General features: G+C 34.7%; 1 protein-coding gene across 2 annotated transcripts in view; it reads right to left on the bottom strand.

Moving 5' to 3' along the window:
* Window positions 1-18,911, bottom strand: part of LOC124644475 — a 179,006-nt gene extending 160,095 nt beyond the window's left edge. The window contains exons 1-6 of one of the 2 annotated variants that reach the window (XM_047183845.1): window positions 18,641-18,911; window positions 18,034-18,249; window positions 17,233-17,337; window positions 14,997-15,200; window positions 4,836-5,045; window positions 3,756-3,836 (exon numbers count right to left, since the gene is read on the bottom strand). In XM_047183845.1, coding sequence (XP_047039801.1) covers window positions 3,756-3,836; window positions 4,836-5,045; window positions 14,997-15,200; window positions 17,233-17,337; window positions 18,034-18,249; window positions 18,641-18,698 — 874 coding nt within the window. In that variant the 5' untranslated portion in view covers window positions 18,699-18,911. The remainder of the gene's footprint in view (window positions 1-3,755; window positions 3,837-4,835; window positions 5,046-14,996; window positions 15,201-17,232; window positions 17,338-18,033; window positions 18,250-18,640) is intronic. The other variant, XM_047183846.1, reaches the window with a different exon arrangement.
* Between the last annotated feature and the right edge of the window lie 7,906 nt (window positions 18,912-26,817).

The following is a 26,817-nucleotide window of genomic DNA, read 5'->3' as shown; positions in this document are numbered from 1 at the left end:
TGCTCCATATCCATAAATATATATAGAATATTAGTATGGATGGTACGGAACCGGAACGGTTTTTTACTTTGTATTTATTGAGATATTTTCTATTTAGTATTTTTTTTTAAATTTTTTCAGTTTGAGTACAATTTTCATGTAAATTTAATAAAGTTAAATTAGCTGTCAAGTTGACAGTTGTCAATGTCAACTAGTCGTTATCATTAACAAATACTTTGCATACGAGGCGAAAAGTATTGAGACAATATAAATTAATACATGTATCACCACCATATCTGTAACATATTTTTTTGCAAATAAATGATTTCTATTTCTATTTCAAATGCCTTTTCATTGGTCGGCCTAAGACTACAATATTCACACAGAGATAAACGGTACTTTCAACCGTGATTCCTTCAACATACAAGCAGCGCCATCTATCCGCGGTAAATGATTACGCGAACTATTTACTGCAAAAGATTTACGATTGCAACATGACTGTTGAGCAGACTACCCTATAGACGAAATGGCAGACCAATCGCAAACCATATTGCAATCGTAAATAATTTGCAGACAATATAAAAATGTTTATTGAAAAGAAAAAATAGCAGGGGCCCGATTTACCTAAGTTAATAATGTCAAAATCGAATAGAAATCGAATCGCAATATGATCGCAATAGCAGTTTTAACCATATCGGGCATTCTGCTACTAATATAAGACCAATCGTATTCCAACGACATTCGATTGGTTTGCGATTGTTCTGCTATTTTCGTGATTTTGGTCAATACGGTAGTTTGCTCTACAATCATATTGCAATAGTTATTCATTTGCAGACAAAATTATTAATTATTGAATGACAGAAAAGAATAAAAACGTTTATTTCAAAGAAAAAATTGCGGAATGCCACATACGTTTCAATCGTAATCGAGTCGGGATTGGATCGCAGTCGAACGTGAATCGTATGTCGCTTAAGTAAAATTAGTAGAATCGCGCCCCAGATCAACTCGAAGTCGAAATCCAGGATCAGCGGCTCACTCGAAGTCGAAATCCTGGGCAAAACGTGTTTCAAACAAACAATCTCGTATTTTTCAGGTAACATCTTACATCATTTACCTACTTGGTCAAAGACCACAATATACACATAGAGAATGTTATTTTCTCAAAATGAGCCTCGACTGAGACTCCATTCAGTCAATTCCATTCAGTATGTTTTGATATTTTTCATAGCTTCAAATACAGCTATGTCCGGTTGGAATATCGACTGCAAGCAAGCAATACCTCCTATCTGACTCCGGGTGGATTTTAAAGGGGAACAATAAAACTTAATAATATCCTTATTCCAAGGTATAATGAGATACTGAAAATCGAAGTTTTCTTTTTTTACGGATAGTATCGATTAATAAAGTTTTTTTCTTTTTATTTTGAGTCTAAGGGTAGTTAATAGTAGATACGAGTTTTTTGTAACAAAAATGTCAGATAGGAGGTATTGCTTGCTTGCAGTCGATATGAACCCTGTACAGTGTATATGCAAATGTATTAATAATCGTAATCGCATGTCCACTGTGGCCTGAAACTAGTTCGCAGGAGGACTTAATGAGCGCATCCGGCCGTGCTCTCGCTGTGGCGGCATATTGGGCTGACATAGCGTAGTCTCAATATATGACATGTCATCGACAGGAAAGAAAAAGAAGAATCTATTAATTACCTTCAATGAACAGTGTTGGTATTGCTAATTTACTTAATCTGTTCTTAGGGTAGTGGAAGACCGGTGCAAAATGTCTTCGGCATACTCTTCTGTTGTTATAAATAAAGATTTCATCAAACTCTTTGACAGTATCTCCAACAGTTTGAACCCATTTCTTGAAGCGTTCTCTTTCAATACTTGGGTTTGGAAATTTATGCAGCACACCTGAAATATTGTTTTGATTGAGCTTAATTAATGTAAAATAACAAACAACAAAATAATATATGTAATGTAAGCAAAAGCACTGGTACTCAGCTGCATCCGGTTAGACTGGAAGCCGATCCCAACATAGTTGAGAAAGAGCTCGGAGGATGATGATGATGAAAATAATATATGTAATATGATGTACACTAACCGTCTTCAGTAGTGATCGTACAGCCAGGCACACAACAAGACACGAAAGACATTGTAACTGTTGAACACCAGAAGAGTCAATTTCTCACAACACTAAAGTCTTATCTAAAACAAGAGTCAATTTCTCACACTTATCATTAACTACGAGTCCTGTCTCAAACCAAACAAGAGTCAATTTCTTCCACAGAGTCCTATCTCACAAAGCAAGAACACTTGACTGTGAACTCGTTACGCGCAAACAGAGGAGCATCTACAATCTCACCTGAAACTCGAAAACAAATGGATAAATCAGGGGGAGGACACTCCGTACATTTTGACAGCTAAGTAAACGAAGAGTCGCCACCTTTTATTTGGCCCGGAAACTATTTACTACAGGGGGAGGACACTCCGTACATTTTGACAGCTAAGTAAACGAAGAGTCGCCACCTTTTATTTGGCCCGGAAACTATTTACTATTTAAAATGTACCTTAAATTACCAACAGATGGCACTACACTATAATCGATTTTGTTTGTTAATATAAAATTATTTATGCAATATTAATTAGAGAAAAGTATGAGGAAAATATTAGACACTTTAAAAAAAGATATAATAGGCGAATAAATTAAATACGGTTTAAAAAAGCACAAATATCAAATTTCATCTAAAAAGACCTGGTGTCAGTATTCCAAGTAACTTAACAAAACCGATCATAATAATATCAATATGGCGGTTTTTTGCATTCCGCATACACGCGTAAATAAAAAGTAATATATAATAATTATTTGTTTTCCTTCGACCTTTTACTATATTAACGATGACATTTTCTATTAGGGTAAGTAGCACCATGTAACTATAACGATAACCAATGTTATAGTTATATGGTGCTACTTACCCTAATAGAAAATGTTATGAATATGATGCATAATTATAATATTTTTATAGCTATAGCTATGTAGGTAGTTCGGGGCCAATTTAGAGAAAGATGGCGCATTGTCAAATTGGGTTGCAAGAATAACACGTGAGTGGGCTCGTCTAACGTCATTTTTGGTATTTTTTTTAATTTATTCTTGGCCATAGATACATTGTTTTTCAGCCGCTATGGACATTTACCTACTTGGTGTAACCATATTAGGACAAAAAACGCTTTTTGCAATGTTGATTGAATTCGTTGTTTTATTTTTTCTACCTACTGCATTAGACTAGTGTAATACTATGTAGCAACATAAATATTTATCTCATTATTTTTGATTAAATCATATCACTGTTATGTGGTAACCCAACGGGTAAAACAAATAGTTTTCACTGTGAGGGATAGATGGAGTTAGTTTCCGTACAAAAGTTTCAAGCAGCCTGCAATGTTCTAAGAGAACATAGCGTGTACTTGGTCACAGAGTATTTTATTATTGTATAAGTTTATAGGTTTAACGGATTTTGAAGGAAAGCCACTAGTGGTGCCATCTGTAACCACAAACCAACAACTTCTATGACATGTAGATCTTGACATGTGTGATAACAAAATATATTCTAAATGCAACTTTAAATTGAAATGCACCCTGAGGGCTTAAAAATACATAATTATATAATTACAGTTACACAATAGTCAAGCTGCATATGCTAGAAGGCCATATTAAGTCAAAACAATGGTAAGAAACATTAATTAATCAAGGTCTTTGTTGAAAGATCCTGGTGAACTAACCTTTTGATGTAGATGATAAGTTTTCAACTGCCCTGAATGGTCTGCTATCAGTGTACATACATTTTGATATAGACAGTGGATCTGCAACAATAGAGGTAAAATCATCGGCAAAGATTCCTGCGCAGAAGAAATTTATGGGTCCCTTTTGTGGTATGAAGTGAGTAAGTGAGGAGCGGGGGCGGGCTAAAGCGGTGATTGGCCCGCAGTGCATCGCGTCATAGCCGTCACTCGGGATTGGTTCTTTGCTAATAAATCACTTCTGCGCAGATGAAGGTCAGCGCTCAAGATTCGTCCGTTAACTATAATAATATTACTTAATACAAAGAGCCAACCAAACCATGGTAACGAAGAACAAAATAGCTCTCTATATTCAATAATACATCTTTAAGATCAGACAGGACTGATGTTCACTGTCAAAACTAGTTTTGACCAATAAACAGTCTTAACTGTGACACTTACATGTATATTTTACAAATTATGTATGTTATGCATGTACTACGTCGTGGTGGCCAAGTGGGTGAAGAACCAACCTCTCGAGTATAAGGGAGTTAATTCGATTCCATGTCAGTCAAGTACCAATGCAACTTTTCCAAGTTTGTATTTATTTATTTATTCGACTTACACGGCTTTAGCAGCCAATTACATAAATCGTAAACTTAAATTTAAAATGAAAAAAAAAAGAACTAAAAAATACAGTTAACTAAAGTATAAAATAATATTAAAAAATAAAATAAAATGAAAATAAAGTAAAAAAAAAAAAAAAAAAAAAAAAAACACGTTAGTAACGAATAATAAAATTAGAAATTGTTTTCACAAAACTTTCTACTTGTATAACTGTATGTACTTTCTAATTATATTTTCGAAACCAATGGCTGATAAAAAGGTGAAGGAAAACATCTTGAGGAAACCTGGACTGTAAAGTCTGAAATCACCAACCCGCATTGATCAACCGTGATGATTAATGCTCAATCCTTCTCAATGTGAGAGGAGGCCTGTGCCCAGCAGTGAGACGGTAAAAAAAAGGCTGTAACAGTATGTATGTTAAGTAGATCTAAATATTTAGCTACGTAGTGCACCCACCTGGTATAAGTAATGTTGGAATGGCTATGTTTGAAATTCTGTTGTTTAGGCAACAATATTTCTCTTCGAAATGAGCATGACATACTCGACGAAGTTTATAAATATTTTCATTACTCAGACTCAAAATCTCTCCACCAATTGTATGAACCCATATTCGGAAACGAGCAATGTCCTTTTCGGGGTTAGGAAACCAATGGAGTCTCTGAGAGCCTGCAAAAATAAAGAGTACATTCATTTAAAGAACAAAAGCATGATCCTTATTTCTTATGCTTTCTATAATGAATCTATCTGTTAATTTTAGGTTAAAGACTGAGAGGAGAATAATGAAATGCTGTCTAGCAATGTTTTGTGTTGAAAAATCAAAACAATATAGAAATTATTGACATATCTTTTTAAGGGTTTTTCAGACCAGGATTTTTTTTTTCATATCTGGAATGACGAGTTTAAGCGAAATAAGAAAATAACAATTGCTAGGTACATTTCCACACAAAATCATGATTGACGTTTCGTTCTTATCATTTGTATGACTTACATTAAGGATTTTCTTTATAGGACTCACTTTCAGTGCTCATTTTCAGGAGAACCGTAGAAAAAAAGAAAATTTGTTTCAAACACAGAATCAAACCCTTGGTTATTATTTCTCCGCTGCGCACCTGTGGACAGGCAGCCTTAAAAGTACTTTTTATTTGTCCGGTATGAATCTTTCAAGTAATATGTACTTACCTATAGTTCCCGCACACCGAGGTACACAACAACGTTTGCTTGACATCGTAAAATTACTCTAGAGCACTTTATAGTCTATGTCTCGAACACTATTATAAACACTCAACGCTAATCGGAGGAGCAGGGCTCGACTCAACGAATTTACGGAAAAACACTAGGTAGAAAATACTCGACGTAAACCCAAACAAAAACGACCGGCTATAATGACCATAGAGTAACTTATATATACGGTAATAGAGACCTCACTCTTTGTTCTGGTGTGGCGCCATCTCTCGGCTAACGATGCAGTCACACTTTGCCATAGCTCTAACTATAGCTATAATGTATACGTAGTAGGTACAACCAGGATCTAATAGTTCAATTTTTTTAATATTTTTGATTATACCTCGTCCAAGATAGCTTTATGCCAAAATCACAAAGCTATCTTGCACGAGGTATATACCAAAAAGTCGAGGTTTAGGGTAAAAATGGGCAAATAAAACAACATAATTTAAAAAGAATTGTATTTTATTTTTGTTTTTGTCTTTTTTTATTATACACTATTGCAAGATTTTGTACATTATCTGCTGTATCTACATCTTTGCTGGCACCATTCAAAATCTGGTTTGTAGTTCTTGCCCAATTATTAGCAAAGAATCTGCTAGAGAACTCCATATAAAACTCTATTAATTCTGTTTTGTGTATTTTACAATTAATAAAGCCTGTGTTTAAATTACAATATAAAATTGTTTTCATATAATTTTTTAAATTATTTATGTGGCTTTTATTTCTTAATATTTGGTGCAGAGTATCTTGCATTTCTGAGAACATCTTAGTTAATTTTTCGCTTGGGTAACTTAATAATTTTTTACCTTTAAAATATTCTCTTTTTTTAATATACTTATTTGAACCAGGATCGTTCGTATATAAATATATCTTACAATTTTTGCAGTTTTTAAAAATTTTTTTGGATTTACGTAGCAGGTAACCCGTCACATATTCCAGCTGAGCAATCATTCGTGGGTTTTCTTTTTTATTTTCAAAATTATCTATATTTTCGTTTAATACGTCATTCAAATCAATCTCACAATTTGATGGTTTTTCATCTTTTTTTTTGAAAAATAATTCCTCAAATGATTCTAATGTTGTACAGAAATCATTTTCACAATTAGCACCTGGTGAATAATTGCTACTTAGGTTCGTCACCAAAAGGGACGCAAATGCAGCTTCGAAAGCAGCACATGACGGTGAAATATTTCTAAACATGTGACTACGTATACTTCCAAAAAAGTTTTCTAACGGATCCTGGTTCAAATGTCTGCACCAAAAGGATTTAATATTATAATCATTTATGAGTTTATCTCTAACAAGTTCCATGCCTTCAATTGTCTTTATAAAATTATTGATTGATGGTACAGTGCCAGCACTACCTTTTATATTCACAAATTTCATCGACTTTAAAACTGTTTTGGCTTTTAACCAAATTTCTCTGTGTCTAGATTTTGGAGTAACATTGCAAAGTAAATCTTTACCAGACCTTACATTTGAATTTTTCTGACTTCCATTTAACGAATCAAATAAGTCATCAATGAATAAAATAAAATCAGCAGTGTCCATGGATTCTTTTGCCAAAATGCCATTTTCTGAAAGATAAAAAAATAAGTATTTTAGTAAGAAGGTGGTGCCCATAACACAGGATATATAAAAAACTCAAAATCTTAAACTTACTAAAAACTAGTTTAACTCGCTATGCATGTAGGTAAGTACATTACATAATAATAATGGCGTCCACGGCCAATTTTGACCACGGCGGCTGTTCTCATTTAAGGAGATCATTCAGCTGCGCAGGACATATTATAGTGCACGAGCATTTGTGCTGACACAGGTGCACTCCCTATTCCTTCACTCTCATAGCCCGATGGGACGGCAATCCGACTCGACCGGAGAGAGATCAGGCGCAGGACGACATTTACGTGCTCTCTGATGCACAGGTGAATCAATCACCAACTTCCAGACTACGGGTTGCTTTGTGAAAGTTTAAGAAAACCCTCAAAGCGATTTCGGCCGTCCCGGGAATCGAACCCGAGACCTCGAGCACAGCAGCCGTGCTTGCGACCACTAGACCAACGAGGCAGTCTTACATAATAGCAAAGAGGTCAGTCTGTGATTATAGGTATAAATACATAATAATTATTTAATTACCTGCTAAATAACCCATTGTTTTCCCAACAGTCTGGCTGAAGAGTTGTGAAGCATATTTAACTTTCATTTTTGGGATTTTATCTTTATTGCAGTGGTTTTCTGATAAGTTTTTTATTAATTTCAATCCTTTGTAGGTCGGGTTATTTTCGTATAATTGAGTGATGTGTTCCCATTTCGCAACTTTCTCATCACCATCAATAACAAATCTTAAATTTTTCGTGAGGAGATTATTTCTTATACCCTTTAATAAGTGGGGCACATCGTAGAGGGGAATCACTTGTTGTCCTTGGATTTCAAATATGGATGATCTAAGGCATTCATTCTTTTTTAAATAATCTGTTCGGGTTTCTTCGATTAAGTAATTAATAGCACTTGTGTTAGACGTGCCTTGGTCACATACAGTGGCTAAAACAATAAACCCAATATTTTGTAATTTGGTTATAATTGCCTTTATTTGTGTCGCCAATATTTCCTTGGGTGTGCTTCCTGAGCAAAATGAATAACTCACAGGCTGTTTATAGTTTCTTGTGACCCCCCTTATCATGAAAACAAGCACATGGTCTGCAATTTTTTGTTTGGATTCTCCTGTATAATTCACAAAGCCTGAGATACGATCTTTTTTTCTATTGTATTCAAAGTGTGGAGAAAGTGACATCTCATCAAAGACTAATGTGCACAGTCTGTCATCAGTTTTCATTTTTTGAATTCTTTTTTTTAGCTGGTCAAACAAATTTTCATTAATGCCAGGTTTTAGATTTGCTCGCGATATCATTCTCGAGAGAGTTACTGGAGAAGGTAAAACAAATATATTGCTTAGCCATCTATATGCCTTTGGTCCCATTTTGTACATGCTTAATGCCATACATTTTTCCTCTTTCGTAAATCGACGTCCTAATTTTGATTTGCTTATTTCTCTAAATTGCATGACTGTAAATATGGCAGCCAAGGTTTTAAATTTTTTTAGAGCTATTTGAAATGCTGAATTAGTGGACAACGATTTGGCTTTCTCCAGCCTTCTTCGGAATGAGTCATTTTCTTTTCTAAGTTTTAATATTTCAGCACTCAATAATTTTTCGCATTTGACTGGTTTTCTAGACCCTGAAATCAAAACAATAGGATTATTAAACATCATCATATTCAGCCTCCTCCAACAAATGACTTTTTAGCCTTATAGTTAGCACGCTAGGCTGTCAGTTCCGTGTCCGGAGGTTTTGGGTTCGATCCCCAGCCAAGGCAAGTTATTTTACATGTATCTGTTATAAAATCAAATGCCTCCTTTGTGTAACCATTCGATCGTTGGACTCTCAATCAGGCGGTTGTGGGTTCAAATCAATGATGTTGGTTAAGTAGTAATATATAGAGTACTTACCTTTAACGACATTCATAGTATGCTTGCATATTTTCACTTCATCTGAAGCCTTTACTTGCTGCAGTGGCGGAACATCTTCAACAGTAGATGGTGATGATATGGTATCAGCTTCTTTAGAGCTGCTGGCTACAATTGGATTGCTTATATCTGCAAGAGGAAGTCTTCGTTTTCTAGATCCTGAAATACAAAATACATAATATAATTTTTGTTTTAAAAAATTTAGAAAAGAAACAATAGATAGAAATTGAGAAGCTTTTGCCATGCCAATTGAACACAGAAGCAACAAAATGTTACCAACAAATACTATAATTTGTTTAAAAAACCCCAAAAAAATAGGTAACCTGCACCTTCCAGATATTACACTTTTAGAATATATTATTTCTGTAATTTTGGAGGTCTAATATTACTATAACTATGGTAATGGCCGTCATTTACTTGGTAAGAACTCTGAATCATTTGATTAAGTATCAAATTTTTGAATAGATACAATTTATTATTGATAGAGCTTGTGGAAGAAATGAAGACAGAGCTGAAACATCTATTTAAAATAACAAAGAAGGCTATCAAAACTGATTACGGCAACTACAGAAAAACAGTTATAGAAAAAAATATGACTCAATATCGAAGTTCAAAACGCGCCTTTAAGGAGCTAAACCAATATAAAAACTGGGTAACAAACTTAAAACAAGGGCAAAGAGAAATGAAAACCCGAAAAGAAGTTTTAGACAGTGCAACAACATTTTATAGGGAACTGTACAAACGTTCAGAAGAAATGTCAGAAGAAGAAGAAAGTAATAGTGATGAAGACCAGGAGAACCCAGTACCCAATATAACAGAACCCGAAGTATATAGCCACATATGCAAACTTAAATTAGACAAGAGCCCTGGACCTGACAATATAAGTAATGAGGCAATAAAAGTAGGCGCACCGATACTAACTTGCACTTTAACTAATCTCTTCAACAAGGTACTTGAACAAGAGGTAGTGCCTTTACAATGGTGTAACTCAGATATTATTCTACTGTTCAAGAAAGGAAACCCTCTAGACATAAGTAACTACAGACCTATAAGTCTGCTGTCAAGTATATATAAACTCTTCACATCCTTACTGCAAACTAGAATATCACACACTATTGACCGTGCACAACCTGTAGAACAAGCCGGATTCAGAGCAACATTTTCAACAACAGACCACATTCACGCAATAGAACAGATTATTGAAAAATATAAAGAATTTAATAAACCACTATACATAGCCTTTGTGGACTATTCAAAAGCATTTGATAGCATATCTCATAGCTCGATCTGGAAAGCTCTCAAAGCATGCAAGATAAGTAAGAAATATATAAATATAATCAAAAATATTTATAGTAAAAGTGTAAGCAGACTACGGCTAGAAAACAAAGGTCAAGAGATAGCAATTGAAAGAGGCGTCCGACAAGGGGATCCTATATCACCTAAGCTATTCCTGGCAGTGCTAGAAATGATATTCCAAAAACTTAACTGGAAAGACAAGGGACTACGAATAGGAAGCAAATGCCTAAGTCATTTAAGATTCGCCGACGACATTGCCTTATTTTCAGAAAGAATAACAGAACTAGAATGGATGATACAAACACTAAACCAAGAAAGTAAAAAAGTAGGTCTTCAAATGAATTTTAGCAAAACAAAAATAATGTCTAACAGTGACATAAAACCCATAGTTGTCGATGGCAATACAATTGAATATGTTCAGGATTACATTTACCTTGGCAAACAAATATCATTCCACACAAATAGTAATGACGAAGAGGTAGACAGAAGAGTAAGCTATGCATGGAATAAATACTGGTCACTCAAGGAAATACTGAAAGGCAAATATAACATGAATTTAAAAAAGACAGCAATGGACGCTTCCATATTACCAAGCCTTACATACGCATGCCAAACCTGGACTTATACAAACAGAATTAAGAGTAAAATAAGATCTTGCCAGCGCGCAATGGAGCGAAGTATATTAAGCCTACGAAAAGTACAAAAAATAAAAAGTTCAGAAATAAGGAAAAAGACCAATCTAACAGATGCACTTAACCATGCTCTAAAGCTTAAATGGAATTGGGCGGGCCACGTATGCAGATGCAAGGACAACAGGTGGACCCTCCTCACTACAAACTGGAATGGTCCAAAAGGCAAAAGAAGAGTTGGAAGACCTAAAAAGCGTTGGGCTGATGACATAGCTGGGATTGCGGGGCCCAGTTGGCAGACTGTCGCCCTCAATAGAGATAAATGGAAGAAGATGGAGGAGGCCTATACCCATATGGGATCCATTTTTTAAATCAAAAATTAAAACAAATAATAATTAACATAATACTGTAAATAAATGGAAATAAAAAGGCTTTAAATAAATAATAAATAAATAAATAGAGCTTGTGGAGCACTTTCATTTCATTACGTAGTAGGTATGGTATAGAAATAATGGAGCACAATTATTGAAATTGCAAATAAATAAAGTATCTAAGCATCCAAAAGAATTGAACGATAAATGGTTGCTGCAGGCAAGGTCAAACTGATTCTGCAAAAAAAATCGGCAAGTTTTCGAAAAAAAAAATACGAAAATTTTTCTAAGTCCTTGCTCCATAGCGCCCCTAAGGCTACACTCCAACCAATAAATGATATTCTATTCTATTCTAATCAGTAAAATAAAAAAAATACCTGATAAATTGAGTGTTGGTACAGCATTAGGAGACAATAGTTTGCTTCTTGTATGATACTTGGATTCAAAATGCAAGTGGCAGACGCGGCGACGTTTAAATATTATGGCATTTTGAAGACTCAAAATATCACCTCCAATATTGTATATCCAAGTCCGAAATCGATCCGGATCTTTATCAGGGTTAGGAAACTTATGGAGAGGTTGCTGTTGTGAACCTGTGAAATAAACACTTTTAGTTGCTTCTATTACTTTATTCAAGTAACCTGTGTGCTGTGTACAGGTATTGTCACTCTGTAGTCACATTCTGTGGGTGGAACCTCTGGTGAAAACTATGAATTTATGTTTGTAGGGTTCCGTACCCAAAGGGTAAAACGGGACTATATTGTTTTGTATCTCATGAACAGTGATAGTTAGTGTTGAAATTTTCACAAATACTGAAAAATAGAATAAAACTAATATTTTGGTGGGCCCCCATACAACAAACGCGATTTTTTTGCTCATTTTCTAATTTATGGTACGGAACCCTTCGTCCGAGAGTCCGACTCGCCCTAGGCCGGTTTTTTTTAGACTGGTGATTGTTTAGTCGAAAAAAATATTGTATTTGGAATATAGTAGGTATGTCTACTTTATCTTGCTAACTATAAACGATTGTAATCTATTCCAGGTATTTCGTTCATACATTTCTGGGCTTTGTCTTTTAAATTACGAGTGTATTTACTTATGAAATACAGAAATACTTAATCGCGCGAAAAACTGAGGGCAAACACTAATATTGATTTCTGAGTTAGGATACGATCATATAATTAAATAGGTACAAGTATCACTCACCGCAAAATGGCACACAGCAATTTTTTTCCGAAGTCATGTTATCAGATTGTCCATAAAACGTAGCCGGGGTCACAAAACGAACACGATCGTCGGAGTCCAAAGAGAGAGCAAGGTTATCGTTTAAGAGCACAGTCACCAAAATCCATGTAACACAGCCGAGTCGTCTTAAAATCGCAGGAACCATAACAATTTATAAGAAATAAACAGAATTGTAGCGAAAAATACCGTTAATGACATACGTACATTAAACCGGAAAAACAAACAACCAACATGGCCGATTAGCCAATGACGTTCCATTTCAATTCTGTGTTCATAGTTTGATGTTAATATTTTATTTATATTTGTAATTACGAAAAACGAAAAACGAAGTAGGAATAGTAACATTATAAAAATTTTAATTGAAATCAGTAAAATAAAAGACAAAAATAACTGAGTTAATGCAAGTAAACCAAGAAGTGAGTAGATTGAAATTGTTTCGAAAAAGCATGAAAAGAAACGGATGCGCCAATAATTTCGTGCAATGTTGCTATTAAGTATAATTCAAACAGGTTTAAACTATGTTTGTTTATTTTATTCTTAGCCTAATTTAAAAGATGAAATTCTTAATTAATAAAAAAAAATATTTATGATTAAATTACTATAATAAGTAAGATTAAATTAGATTAAGATGGTTGTATAAACGCCATCTGTTGAGGAACGATAGGACTAATGCCCACGTCTGTTTCTCCATACAAGTTACGATTGTACCAAGTGAATAGACCCTGATAATGACAGAAGGAATGCCATTACCATTTGTTGACACTTGACAGCTTACTTCATTGTTGCAAGTAAAAACAAAATAACTACTATGCCACGAATTCAATTAAAGGTTTGAGACGCGATTGAAATAACTACTTACAATAAAATAATTCCAATCATAATGATTTATTTGATTTGAAATTTTACGATTTTAGTAAAATATTATTATTTAAGACTATTTTTAATTTGGTCGGTTAGTATCGGCAAGCGCCATCTATTTCTACAAACCAACAACCCTTGATGGTATTTCAAAATCCAAATACGTAAAAGTTTTAAAATCGAAGTCAAGTTATCATTATATAGGTACGCTATCAGTTCGGGGTCCAAATAACAAGCCAGGTAATACGTTGCACTCAGGAAAATCCGAATCACAAAAACAAAGTAAACGCAAAACGAACAATACGAAAAATTAGTGATGCAAGTGATTCATATATACGCATAGTTATCGGCACGGATATTGAGCCCTGACCTTCACCTGCGCAGAAGCATTTGGTGTTGGTTTATTGCCTTACGAGTACAGTGCGCAAAGCGATCCCCACTCTTCCGCCGAGAGCTCAATATCCGTGCCGGTTACTATAGCTGCCAGGTAACGAAATTTTTCCGGATGTTAACATAAAATATTAATTGTGTATTTTTTGCACACTAGATGGCGCTAGTTTCTTCGACTACTTTTTGAGTTACGATTTTGTAAGAGAGTTTCATCACTCCCTGCCACTGATTGTCACTGACCAAATGACATTTATAGATGATACACTATTAAATTAGGTATAGATAGGCCACTCAGGTTTTCGTTTTGAAAAACTAAGTACTTATCCAGGATGATAGTTGGTCGACTACCGCATATGAGGTTGTGGGCAAAAACGAATGTAGTGTTATATATAAATTACCTCGGGCAACGGTGGTGTATGCACTATCATATGTTTTAGAAACACAGTCATTGGTGTCTAAGATATACTTAGAAAGTACATACAAACTTAGAAAAGTTGCATTGGTACTTGCCTGACCTGGGATCGAACCCGCGCCCTCATACTCGAGAGGTTGGTTCTTTGCCCACTAGGCCACCACGACTTTTTTTTTTTTTGTTGTTAGGTTAGCATAGTAGTTGGCTGCCAACTACTATGCTAACCCAATGTCGGCCTGATCAATAATCATGCTAGAGTGCCTAACTAAGTATTTCTTAGACGCCACTGACTGTGTTTCGGATGTCACGTTAAACTGTAGGGCCCGGCTGTCATTGAACATCCTTGGCAGTCGTTACGGGTAGTCAGAAGCCAGTAAGTCTGACACCAGTCTAACCAAGGGTATTGGGTTGCCCGGGTAACTGGGTTGAAGGGGTCAGATAGAGGGCAGTCGCTCTTTGTAAAGCACTGGTACCCAGCTATGTCTGGTTAGACTGGAAGCCGACCCCAACATAGTTGGGAAAAGGGGGATGATGAGTGCCTAACTAATGGTGTTAGCAGATTGACTTGTTATTGTCATTAATATTCTTATAAGTAGTGTATTATTAGAACCAGTCAGTCCTAGTGGTGTATTTGTTTATACATAAGATATGAATGTAGCAGGTATTTACCAATATTCAATGTTGGAACAGCATTCTTGGTAAGACGTCCACTGGCCGTTCGGTAACACTCTTCAAAATGATAATCACATATACGTATGTTGTTGTTTATGTAGTTATCGCCCCTTTGTCGATCTTTCTCACTTAAAACCATTTTCCATTGATCATATTTTTCCGTATGCGGGTATAAATTTGGTGGAAAGTGATGAACTGTTCCTGAAAGACACTATCACCATGTAAAACAGCGTGTAAAAAAGTAAAAGGAAATAATTCTAAGAGGATGTAAATAATTATGTGAAACATACCTTTAGGAATACATCCAAAATAACACTTAAAGGCAGACTTTCTCGGCATTTTGAAAATTTCGTCGAATCCAAATCAAACGGCTATATCAAGGTCCAGTTTATACAAGGCATAGGGTCAATCGTTTACGTATCCAATCACAGACTCCAAGAAAGAAGCAGGGTCAAAAAACAGATCACAAGAACTATTATTGTATGTACAACCTCTTTGGTTTAGGTACAAAAAATTGATAGAAGAAAAAAGTGTAATAGAAAAAAAATGAAATGTCAGTTGTTGTAAAAAGCTTGTTCATGTGTGAATTTATAAAATTAAATATATAATTGGACCCTCTTGAAGACTTTAAGACTTTTAGTATCCATTTGACGTCGGAGGATTTTTATTCCACCAATTACGCATCTGCATTAAGAACACCATGAAATAACGAACGAAACAGAGAAAAATGTTTTCAAAAGACAACCAACGTACTTTTTCTCTCTGTGCTCCCGTCATTCATCATTTACGTTTCTTTTCACGTACGTATGAACCACTTAAAAAGTAGTAAAACTCTCCTACTTCTTTAAGCTGTGCTCTATAGGGTCCATATTGTCACTAATCTAAATGTACCAGCTGTTATAACATATGGAATGCTAATAAAGAATTGAGTATTGAACTTTCAAGTGCAAAAAAGTAAAAGTATGACCAAAGTGTTATGTACCTAAATCTTTAGATGGCAGTCAGTGAATATTTTGATACAAGCAAAGTATGGAAGTTTCACCCATAGACATAATATTAGTAAACAGGACTGCGCATATAAACCCAAAAAACGAGCCGAGTGAAACAGTTAGTACGGAGGCTGTCTGTCCCTTTCTAATAGGGTGACTATGAGATTAAGCTATGTGAGACAAATCCGAATTTGCTAAGATTATTAAACACAGATTAGTATTGAAGTTTTAACTTACGCAGTTTGTGACCTTAAGATACTAATAAAGGCTTTTAATAATTAGCGGAAATTAGCAGTATAAAAGCAGGAAGATTCGAAGTAAAGACTGTTTTTTTTGTATTTCTACTTCATATATAGACTGCTGAGCCATTTATGTCGTCTTTCTTCATTTTTTGGGAAGCTATAACAATAGTACAACAGTTTTAAAATCCATCACCCATATTTTGACTCGTTACAAGAATTCATGGGCACCCTAGTTGTTTGGTTTACGAAAATGTTATTATTAGCTAACCTGTGGAACGATATATTGCAACCACCATAGGATTCACTTTTGCAAGTAGAAACGCAACACTTTTTCACCATTTTAATAGTTTAAATTGATTTAATACAAAAAAATATAAACAAAATTTTAAATGCTGATTACGCGCCAAGAATGTTCAGGGTTACCACTAAAAGCAAAATAAAATAAAAAAAAAGCAAAATAAAAATTTATGTTGTTTATGTTTTAATAATAAATACGAATAAATTAATGCGATTGTTATTAATTTGTTGACTTACAATTGTTAAAATAAGATAAAAATATAAGTGATTCAATTGTTTTTGGGAAGACAAAACTTTTGATCACAACATTTTTTTATGCTGGCAAGGTGTTAGAAAGAGACAAACAGCCTCCGTTCGAACTATCCCTCTCGGCTCGGATTTGCCTCTGTGTATTATGCAACCAATTTAGTACCTTATTGCGTTAGAATAGAGTTCATTTTCGTAAATATATATTTTGAGCGTGCGCAATCTTGTTTAGTAATATTATATCTATGGTTTCACCTCCCTGTGACAGCTTGGATAATACATAGAATACGTCCTCCCCGCTAGTTGGCGCCAGCATCTACGCGAAAGCATGTTATATATGGTTATAGCTATATGTAGGCGCCATCTACGTACCTATAGGTATATTGGTGACCATACTTAACATTTTTTATTTTTTAAAACAAAACATTTAACCGACTTTCATTATGATTTGCAACATACCTTCCACAAATGTTTGCTTCATGTTGCTGTTCGTGCCGTCAGACGTTATAACAGAAGCAGTTGGCTCAACAGACACTTCTGCAGCTTCAGATGAGCTGGTGGTACCCTAAAAAACAGTAATAAACTTCTTAGATAACTATGCACAATATTTTAGAAAAAAAAAAATCATTAAAATGTAATTCTATATAAAAAAAAACTGTTTTTATGTAATTGCACTTCATTTATGATTCAACTGACACTAATAATGAAAATATAAGTGATACAAAATAAAATTATAAACATGACATTGAGGCTGCATGCCCACGCCCGATAATCAGTGACCGATTTTTTGCACACATCCTATAAAAAGTCAGTCAGAAAATAGAACAATGGTACAAATATACAAAATTGGCCCAATCATCTGTCCTACAACAAGTCTGACATGGGTGGGCAAGGTTAGTGCAAAGTTACTTCATACATTCCATAGACATCTGCCACAAAGATCAAGCTATATTCGGACTATAATTTATTTGTATATATTTTTGTTCTAAGTATATCTTAGACACCATTGACTGTGTTTCGGATGGCACGTTAAACTGTAGGTCCCGGCTGTCATTGAACATCCTTGGCAGTTGTTACGGGTAGTCAGAAGCCAGTAAGTCTGATACCAGTCTAACCAAGGGGTATCAGGTTGCCCGAGTAACTGGGTTGAGGAGGTCAGATAGGCAGTCGCTTCTTGTAAAGCACTGGTTCCGGTTAGACTGGAAGCCAACCCCAACATGATTGGGAAAAGGCTCGGAGGAGGAGGATATTTTTGTTTACCTGATAATAACCCCGTAATATACAAGGTTGGCACTGCATTTCTGGTCAAGCACTTGCTTGGGGATATGTAATAATCTTCAAAATGTTTATTACATAATCTTAATTGATTATAAATGTATGCATCTCCTTTTATTTTGATGTCATTGTCCAACACTTTTTTCCAGGCATCAAACCTTTCTCTATCACGGTCTGGCTTAGGAAAGTGATGCAATGGACCTGAAATTTGATACAATGAACTAGCTTCTGCCAGCGGTTTCACCCGCATCCCGTGGGAACTACTTCCCGTACCGGGATAAAAAGTAGCCTATAGCCTTCCTCGATAAATGGGCTATCAAACACTGAAAGAAATTTTCAAATCGGACCAGTAGTTCCTGAGATTAGCGCGTTCAAACAAACAAACAAACACTTCAGCTTTATATTATTAGTATAGATTAATTATTACAGGTTGTGTAATTTATGTTTGCATTTCGTGTTTTGGATGTGCGTTAGTGCGGTAAAAATGTTATGATAATGTAAAATTATTGTTAGAACAAGTTGAAGAATTAAACTTTGGAAGGGATCTTTCATAAAATAGGATCACATATTATATCGTCAATTGTCATCTTACCTCCTTCTTCACATCCAAAATAGCAATGAGTGCGAGGATTTTTCGGTAATTTCACCATCGTAATCCAAAAATGTAGCCAAATTTGATCACAATAAACATACACGGCGAAGTCAACAAAACGATGCCGGTGTCAAGCGAAGTAAGTGTATTCGGCGGTATCCGTTTACGAAAAGCCAAGTAACTGTGTGTAAGAAGCACTCTCGGAGTCCAGGAAACACGCGAAGGTCAATAAAAAAGAGAAATTACACGGAAAACTCACGGCACACACAACCACAACGAACGTTGGTGAAAAGTTTTGAAAACTTTGTATCCGTATTTTTTTTTAAATTTATTCTTGGCCATAGATACATTATTTACCAGTGTTGCCATTGGAAAAATAAGTAATAAGTATATATAAAAAATGTTATGGACTTTTTTAAGCCCGATAACGAATCGCGAAATATGTAACATTATTTTTGAGTTTCTATCATTAATTCAAATTTGATCAATTATTAAAAGAATAGCATTTTAAGAAAGAGGTCATCTAAGGCGACATCTAGTAGTATTTAAGAGAATATTTTTGCCTTAGTTGACACGTCCTCCCCGCTAGGCAGCACCACTTTCCATATATTTTCTTTTCTCGACCTCAAAGTACTGTAGTGTCATCCCCATGGTCCCGTCATTCATCATTTACGTTTCTTTTCACGTACGTATGAACCACTTGAAAAGTAGTAAAATTCTCCTACTTCTTTAAGCTGTGCCCTATAGGGTCCATATTGTCACTATATAATCTAAAATACGTGTTATAACATATGGAATACTAATAAAGAGATTTAAGAAAAATTGAGAATTTAAAATCATATTTAAAATCTTAATATCATGTCATGAAATGTTAAGTCTTAAATGTTTATGAAAATATATACGTACATAAATTATTTTGATGAGTTATTTTGGTATTTCAAGCCATCCATCCTCCGAGCCTTTTTCCCAAACTATGTTGGGGTCGGCTTCCAGTCTAACCGGATTCAGCTGAGTACCAGTGCTTTACAAGAAGCGACTGCCTATCTGACCTCCTCAACCCAGTTACCCGGGCAACCCGATACCCCTTGGTTAGACTGGTGTCAGACTTACTGGCTTCTGACTACCCGTAACGACTGCCAAGGATGTTCAATGACAGCCGGGACCTACAGTTTAACGTGCCATCCGAAACACAGTCATTGGTGTCTAAGATATACTTAGAAAGTACATACAAACTTAGAAAAGTTGCATTGGTACTTGCCTGACCTGGAATCGAACCCGCGCCCTCATACTCGAGAGGTTGGTTCTTTGCCCACTAGGCCACCACGACTTTTTTCGCGACTACTTTGGTATTTCAAGCTTGTTTGATAAATAATGGAGCCGGAAAGTGGCCATAGTAACAGTAGTTTTTTACATGTATATAATCATCGGCAAGGATATTGAGCACTCACTCAGTAATTTATTGGTTTATTGCCTTAAGTGTACAGTGCGCAAAGCGATCCCCACTCTTCCACCGAGAGCTCAATAAAAGTGCCGATAACTATACATAAAATTTTACCATAGTTGTTTTGTAACCATGCTAAACATAAAAGTAAACCAGAAATAAGTAAAAATACATACCCAAATTCAATATAGGTATTGCATTTCTGGTCAAAAGTTTACTCGGTGATTTATAATATTCTTCAAAGTGTCTGTGGCATATGCGAACAGAATTATATATATAATTATTTCCTCTCGCTTGGGTTGCGATGCTGAGTACAGACTTCCACTGATTAAACCTTTCCGTGTAAGGATATTCCCATTTCGGGAATCGGTGTAGCGGTCCTTTATATAAAATTTTAATAAAATGTAAGTAGGTATTTTATTTTGTACAGAATTTACAGAAAGTTGAAATGAATCATTAATTTCTTGAATTAAACATACTAAATTAGAACTTACCATCGATAATACATCCAAAATAACATTTTAATGCAGATGATTTCGGCATTTTCAAAATCCAAAATTGTAAAAATTTTTTAAATCGAAGTCAATGAAGAAGTCAAGTTATAAGTTCGGGGTCCAAATAACAAGCCAGGTAATACGTTGCACTCAGGAAAATCAGAATCCGTAAACAAGCTAAGTCCAAAAACAAAGTAAACGCAAAACGAACAAAACCAAAGATATGGTTACCGGCACGGATATTGGGATCTCGGCGGAAGAGTGGGGATCGCTTTGAGCACTGTACATATAAGACAATAAACCAATAAATCGCTTCTGCGCAGGTGAAGGTCAGGGCTCAATATCCTTGCCGATAACTAAAACAATTACAAGTGATAACCAGGGGGGGGGGCAGTTTCCTTGACTGAGCGTTGTCGTAAAGAAAGTAGCGCCATCTTATAAATGAAACGTGAAAACATGCCATATTGCTAACTATTTCACGATAGATGTCTCTGTAAGTAGATTGAAAATTAATTATTTTACCTTTTTATACAAAAATACGAGAGTATTTCAATAATTAGAAGATGATTTAAATTACGAATTCTACTTAAATTTTGTTTTTAAAAATTCTCAATCTGAGAACCTATCTGACCTTTTTGTTAATTGGTAATAGTAACACATCATACTTCACAAGATGACCGCCATCATAACTTGCGCGTACGCTTGTCTGTGTATTTTGGTCATTTTTGTGTAATTCCTAGCAAATAAATATTTGATTCTAGTAGACCCGCTTTCCAGTAAAAAGTATTTTGTTTAATTTTCCTGTTGTAATGTATTTCAAAGCATAACAACAAGAAAATTAAACATAACTTGTTACCGGCGAACGGGTATATTGGGAACTATGCTTATGTTTATAAATATACAGGGTGTTTGGCGCATGGACCGACACAATTTTTTGGGGGATTCGTGAGGCCATGTACTAGTTTTCACTCATAGACCCAATGTCCTATATGTCACTGTATTCGAGATACGATTTTTTTTGTTTGTTTTTAAAAATTACCGGAACTATCACCTTTAAAACGCTATAACTTTTCAGTCTGTTGTCGAATTTACACCAAATCACTTTCATTGCGTTCTCTGATGTATTATTATTCCAAATAAAACATAAATTCATAGCACTAGATGGAAAAAAAATACTTGTTGAGCTTCCAAAGTCTTAAAAATGAAAAAACGTATGAAAAATGTCAAATTCAAAATTAATTATAAAAAAAGTAAAAGCTTTTATGAACTTCATTTAATAAAAAAAAATGCCTACTTAATACCCTTTCCAACGATATGCCACATGGGTGTGAAATCATTAATAATGTCGTCACAAACCTAAAGGTACACATTAACCAGTGCCAGGGTAATGAAAACACAAAAATGTTTTAAAATGTTTTAATTAAATTTAAGTTATAAATTATGTTCAAAATGACTGCCTCTGTTGCGAATGCATGCACGGCATCTTTTTCTAATTTCTACAGTCGTCGTCCTCAGTCGCATTTCTGCTTTCATAATTTCAAAGGCGCAATTTATTCTTTCGATTAAAATTTCTCTTGTGGGTACTTCAGTCGCATACACAATTTCTTTTGCACGGCCCCAGACATAAAAATCCAAGGGCGTCAGGTCTGGTGAACGTGCAGGCCAAGGAATTGGGCCGCCTCTTCCGATCCATGAATTTGGAAAACAGTTGTCCAAATGTTCTCGCACGTCTCGCTGGTAATGTGCTGGACAGCCATCATTTTGGAAAATAATTGGTTCTCCATCTAATACTGGTAATACCAATTCAGGTAAATCTTCGAGTAAAAAATTCAAATAATTTTCTCCGGTCAGGCGCTCTGGTAAGAAATGTGGACCGATCAGGTGTCTTCCAATAACCCCCGCCCAAACGTTTACACTAAACTTAGTTTGAAAGGAACTTTGTCTTTTCTTGCGGGGATTTTGTCTTTTTTGCGCCCAATGGTGAAGGTTGTGGAGATTCACAATTCCCTCGTGATTAAAATTGGATTCATCAGTCCACAAAATTCTTTTTAAAAAATTTGTATCATCTACGTCCGTATGCATCATAAATCGGCAAAAATCGAGCCGTCTCCTGTGATCATCATCTATGAGACCTAGAACAATCCATTAAAGACTGGTAAAAATTCACTTTTTGAATGGCAAAAACTAACATAAATTTAAAAGATAAAATTAGAAAAAATAAAAGTTACTAGGTATTTATTTGAAAAACGAACCAGTAAAGCTACAAGGATATTTGTAAACGTTTAAAATAAGTGTATGGTTAAAACCATTTTAAAATACAAGTTTTTTGGGTGCAAAATTTCAGCACAATAAGGTCGAAGATAACTGGTTCAAAATTTAGTTTTACGATTTCGCCTGATAAAATAAATAAAGTACTTAACGTACCTTGAACAGAAGTGTAGTGATACGCATGCTTTCCATTTTCCCGAAGAACTGACCAAACTTTCCAAACCGACAAGTGAAGTCTTTCAGCTACAACTCGAATACTTGTCGTTGGATCCTCATCAAAAGCTTGCAAAATGCTTTCATCAATTACAACATTATGTTGCCTCACATTAACGCGAGGCTCTTGGAAATTTATGTTTCCAGTCTCCCTCAGACGTCGATAGGTTGTAGCAAACGTCTCGTGGTGTGGTATACGCCGGTTAGGATAACGCTGCTGGTAAATTCTACGCGCTTCACGAGCGTTACAATTAGCGCTGCCATATGCCAACAACATGTCAGCATACTCTTCGTTGCTGAAGTTAGGCATTGTAACAAGCACGGTGAATACACCAACAGTTTAACAGAAAAGTTCAACAAACAAAACTTAACAAAAACAAACTTTAACAAAAAACAACGAAATAGGAAAACGTGAAATACACGGACACTTCCGATAGCAGAGATAGTCAAATCTCGACTAAACAAGGATCACATAACAAACTCCAACCCAATGATAGACAAAGACAAGAGATATTTTTCATGCGTAAGAAAGAGACAGGCAGTTTACCTGCCAATTACCTGCTTACCATTGTTCTATCAAACGGGTTCGTTGTTAGAGACGTTAGAGTGCGTGTTCGTTCCTGCTCTGATTTTGACGACATTATTAATGATTTCACACCCATGTGGCATATCGTTGGAAAGGGTATTAAGTAGGCAATTTTTTTTTATTAAACGAAGTTCATAAAAGCTTTTACTTTTTTTTATAATTAATTTTGAATTTGACATTTTTCATACGTTTTTTCATTTTTAAGAGTTTGGAAGCTCAACAAGTATTTTTTTTCCATCTAGTGCTATGAATTTATGTTTTATTTGGAATAATAATACATCAGAGAACGCAATGAAAGTGATTTGGTGTAAATTCGACAACAGACTGAAAAGTTATAGCGTTTTAAAGGTGATAGTTCCGGTAATTTTTAAAAACAAACAAAAAAAATCGTATCTCGAATACAGTGACATATAGGACATTGGGTCTATGAGTGAAAACTAGTACATGGCCTCACGAATCCCCCAAAAATTTTTGTCGGTCCATGCGCCAAACACCCTGTATATAGGTACGTATACGTATGTATAGCACACGTCATATACTTCTGGTCGCAAACTCCAGATGGCGCTTCAAAGTTGCTTGCATAAAAACTGCGCGAGAGGGCTCTCTTTTTCCATAGTATTATTTTAATCTTTGGTGATAACTATAACAAGTGATTCTAATATGGCAGTATGTATTGGTATGTAATCATAGATGTAATATAATAAACAAGATTGCGCACGCTCAAAATACATATTTACGAAAATGAACTCTATTCCAACGCAATAAGGTACTAAATTTGTTGCATAATACACAGAGGCAAATCCGAGCCGAGAGGGATAGTTAGAACGGAGGCTGTTTGTCTCTTTCTAACACCTTGCCAGCATAAAAAAATGTTGTGGTCAACAGTTTTGTCTTCCCAAAAAAACAATTGAATCACATATATTTTTATCTTATTTTAACAATTGTAAGTCAACAAATTAATAAAAATCGCATTAATTTATTATACGAATAAATTATTTATATAAATTATTATTCTTAAAACATAAACAACATAATTTTTTTTTTCTAGCGGTAACCCTGAACATTCTTGGCGCGTAATCAGCATTTAAAATTTTGTTTATATTTTTTGTATTAAATCAATTTAAACTATTTAAATGGTGAAAAAGTGTTGTGTTTATACTTGTAAAAGTGAATCCTATGGTGGTTGCAATATATCGTTCCACAGGTTAGCTAATAATAACATTTTCGTAAACCAAACAACTAGGGTGCCCATGAATTCTTGTAATGAGTGAAAATATGGGTGATGGATTTTAAAACTGTTGTACTATTGTTATAGCTTCCCAAAAAATTAAGAAAGGCGACATAAATGGCTCAGCAGTCTATATATGAAGTAGAAATACAAAAAAACAGTCTTCACTTCGAATCTTCCTGCTTTTATACTGCTAATTCCCGCTAATTATTAAAAGCCTTTATAAGTATCTTAAGGTCACAAACTGCGTAAGTTAAAACTTCAATACCAATCTGCGTTTAATAATCTTAGCAAAATTCGGATTTGTCTCACATAGCTTAATCTCATAGTCACCCTATTAGAAAGGGACAGACAGCCTCCGTACTAACTGTTTCACTCGGCTCGTTTTTTGGGTTTATATGCGCAGTCCTGTTTACTAATATTATGTCTATGTATGTAATACACATTGTAGTCTTTGAATATGGCTGACGGGTGACAGGTAACAGATTTTTCTGGACGTTGCCGCAGTGAAAATGACGATTGAAAAATCAACATTTTTAAAATTAACATAAAATATTAATTATGTATTTTTATAACATAATAGAAAAAGTAAAATAAATATCTGAATAATTATACTTCAAAAACTTTTCATTGTGCATAAAACTCGCTAATGAAGAAAATGACGTTCCTCGCACACTAGATGGCGCTAGTTTCTTCGACTACTTTTCGAGTTTCGATTTTGTAGGAGAGTTTTATCGTTTCATCCCCCTGCTATAGGGTCCATAACATTGTCACTAATCTAAATGTACCACCTGTTATAACATATGGAATGCTAATAAAGAATTGTTTATTGAGCTTTCAAGTGCTAAGAAGAAAAATTTGCAACCATATTTTTGAAATTTTATAAAAAATAAATTGTGAAATAATAACTATTTATTGTTATTAATTGTATGTTTACTTTTGTGATGTCGTCCGTCAACTAGCTCTAGTGGCAAAAATGTAAAAGTATGGTCAATGTTTATGTACCTAAATCTTTAGATGGCAGTACAATCAGTGAATATTTTGATATACAAGCAAATGTATGGAAGTTTCACCCATAGATGTAATATACTAAACAAGATTGCGCACGCTCAAAATATATATTTACGAAAATGAACTCTATTCCAACGCAATAAGGTACTAAATTGGTTGCATAATACACAGAGGCAAATCCGAGCCGAGAGGGATAGTTAGAACGGAGGCCGTTTGTCCCTTTCTAACACCTTGCCAGCATAAAAAATGTTGTGATCAACAGTTTTGTCTTCCCAAAAAAACAATTGAATCACTTATATTTTTATCTTATTTTAACAATTGTAAGTCTACAAATTAATAGCAATCGCATTAATTTATTCGTATTTATTCTTAAAACATAAACAACATAAATTTTTATTTTGCTTTTTTTTATTTTCTAGCGGTAACCCTGAACATTCTTGGCGCGTAATCAGCATTTAAAATGTTGTTTAAATTTTTTGTATTAAATCAATTTAAACTATTAAAATGGTGAAAAAGTGTTGCGTTTATACTTGTAAAAGTGAATCCTATGGTGAATGCAATATATCGTTCCACAGGTTAGCTAATAATAACAATTTGGTAAATCAAACAACTAGGGTGCCCATGAATTCTTGTAATGAGTCAAAATAAGGGTGATGGATTTTAAAACTGTTGTACTATTGTTATAGCTTCCCAAAAAATGAAGAAAGGCGACATAAATGGCTCAGCAGTCTATATATGAAGTAGAAATACAAAAAAACAGTCTTCACTTCGAATCTTCCTGCTTTTATACTGCTAATTCCCGCTAATTATTAAAAGCCTTTATAAGTATCTTAAGGTCACAAACTGCGTAAGTTTAAATTTCAATACCAATCTGGGTTTAATAATCTTGGCAAATTCGGATTTGTCTCACATAGTTTAATCTCATAGTCACCCTAT

Source organism: Helicoverpa zea, chromosome 30, assembly GCF_022581195.2.
Source record: "Helicoverpa zea isolate HzStark_Cry1AcR chromosome 30, ilHelZeax1.1, whole genome shotgun sequence".
Classification (NCBI taxonomy): domain Eukaryota; kingdom Metazoa; phylum Arthropoda; class Insecta; order Lepidoptera; family Noctuidae; genus Helicoverpa; species Helicoverpa zea.
This window is presented reverse-complemented; position numbering and strand designations above follow the sequence as displayed.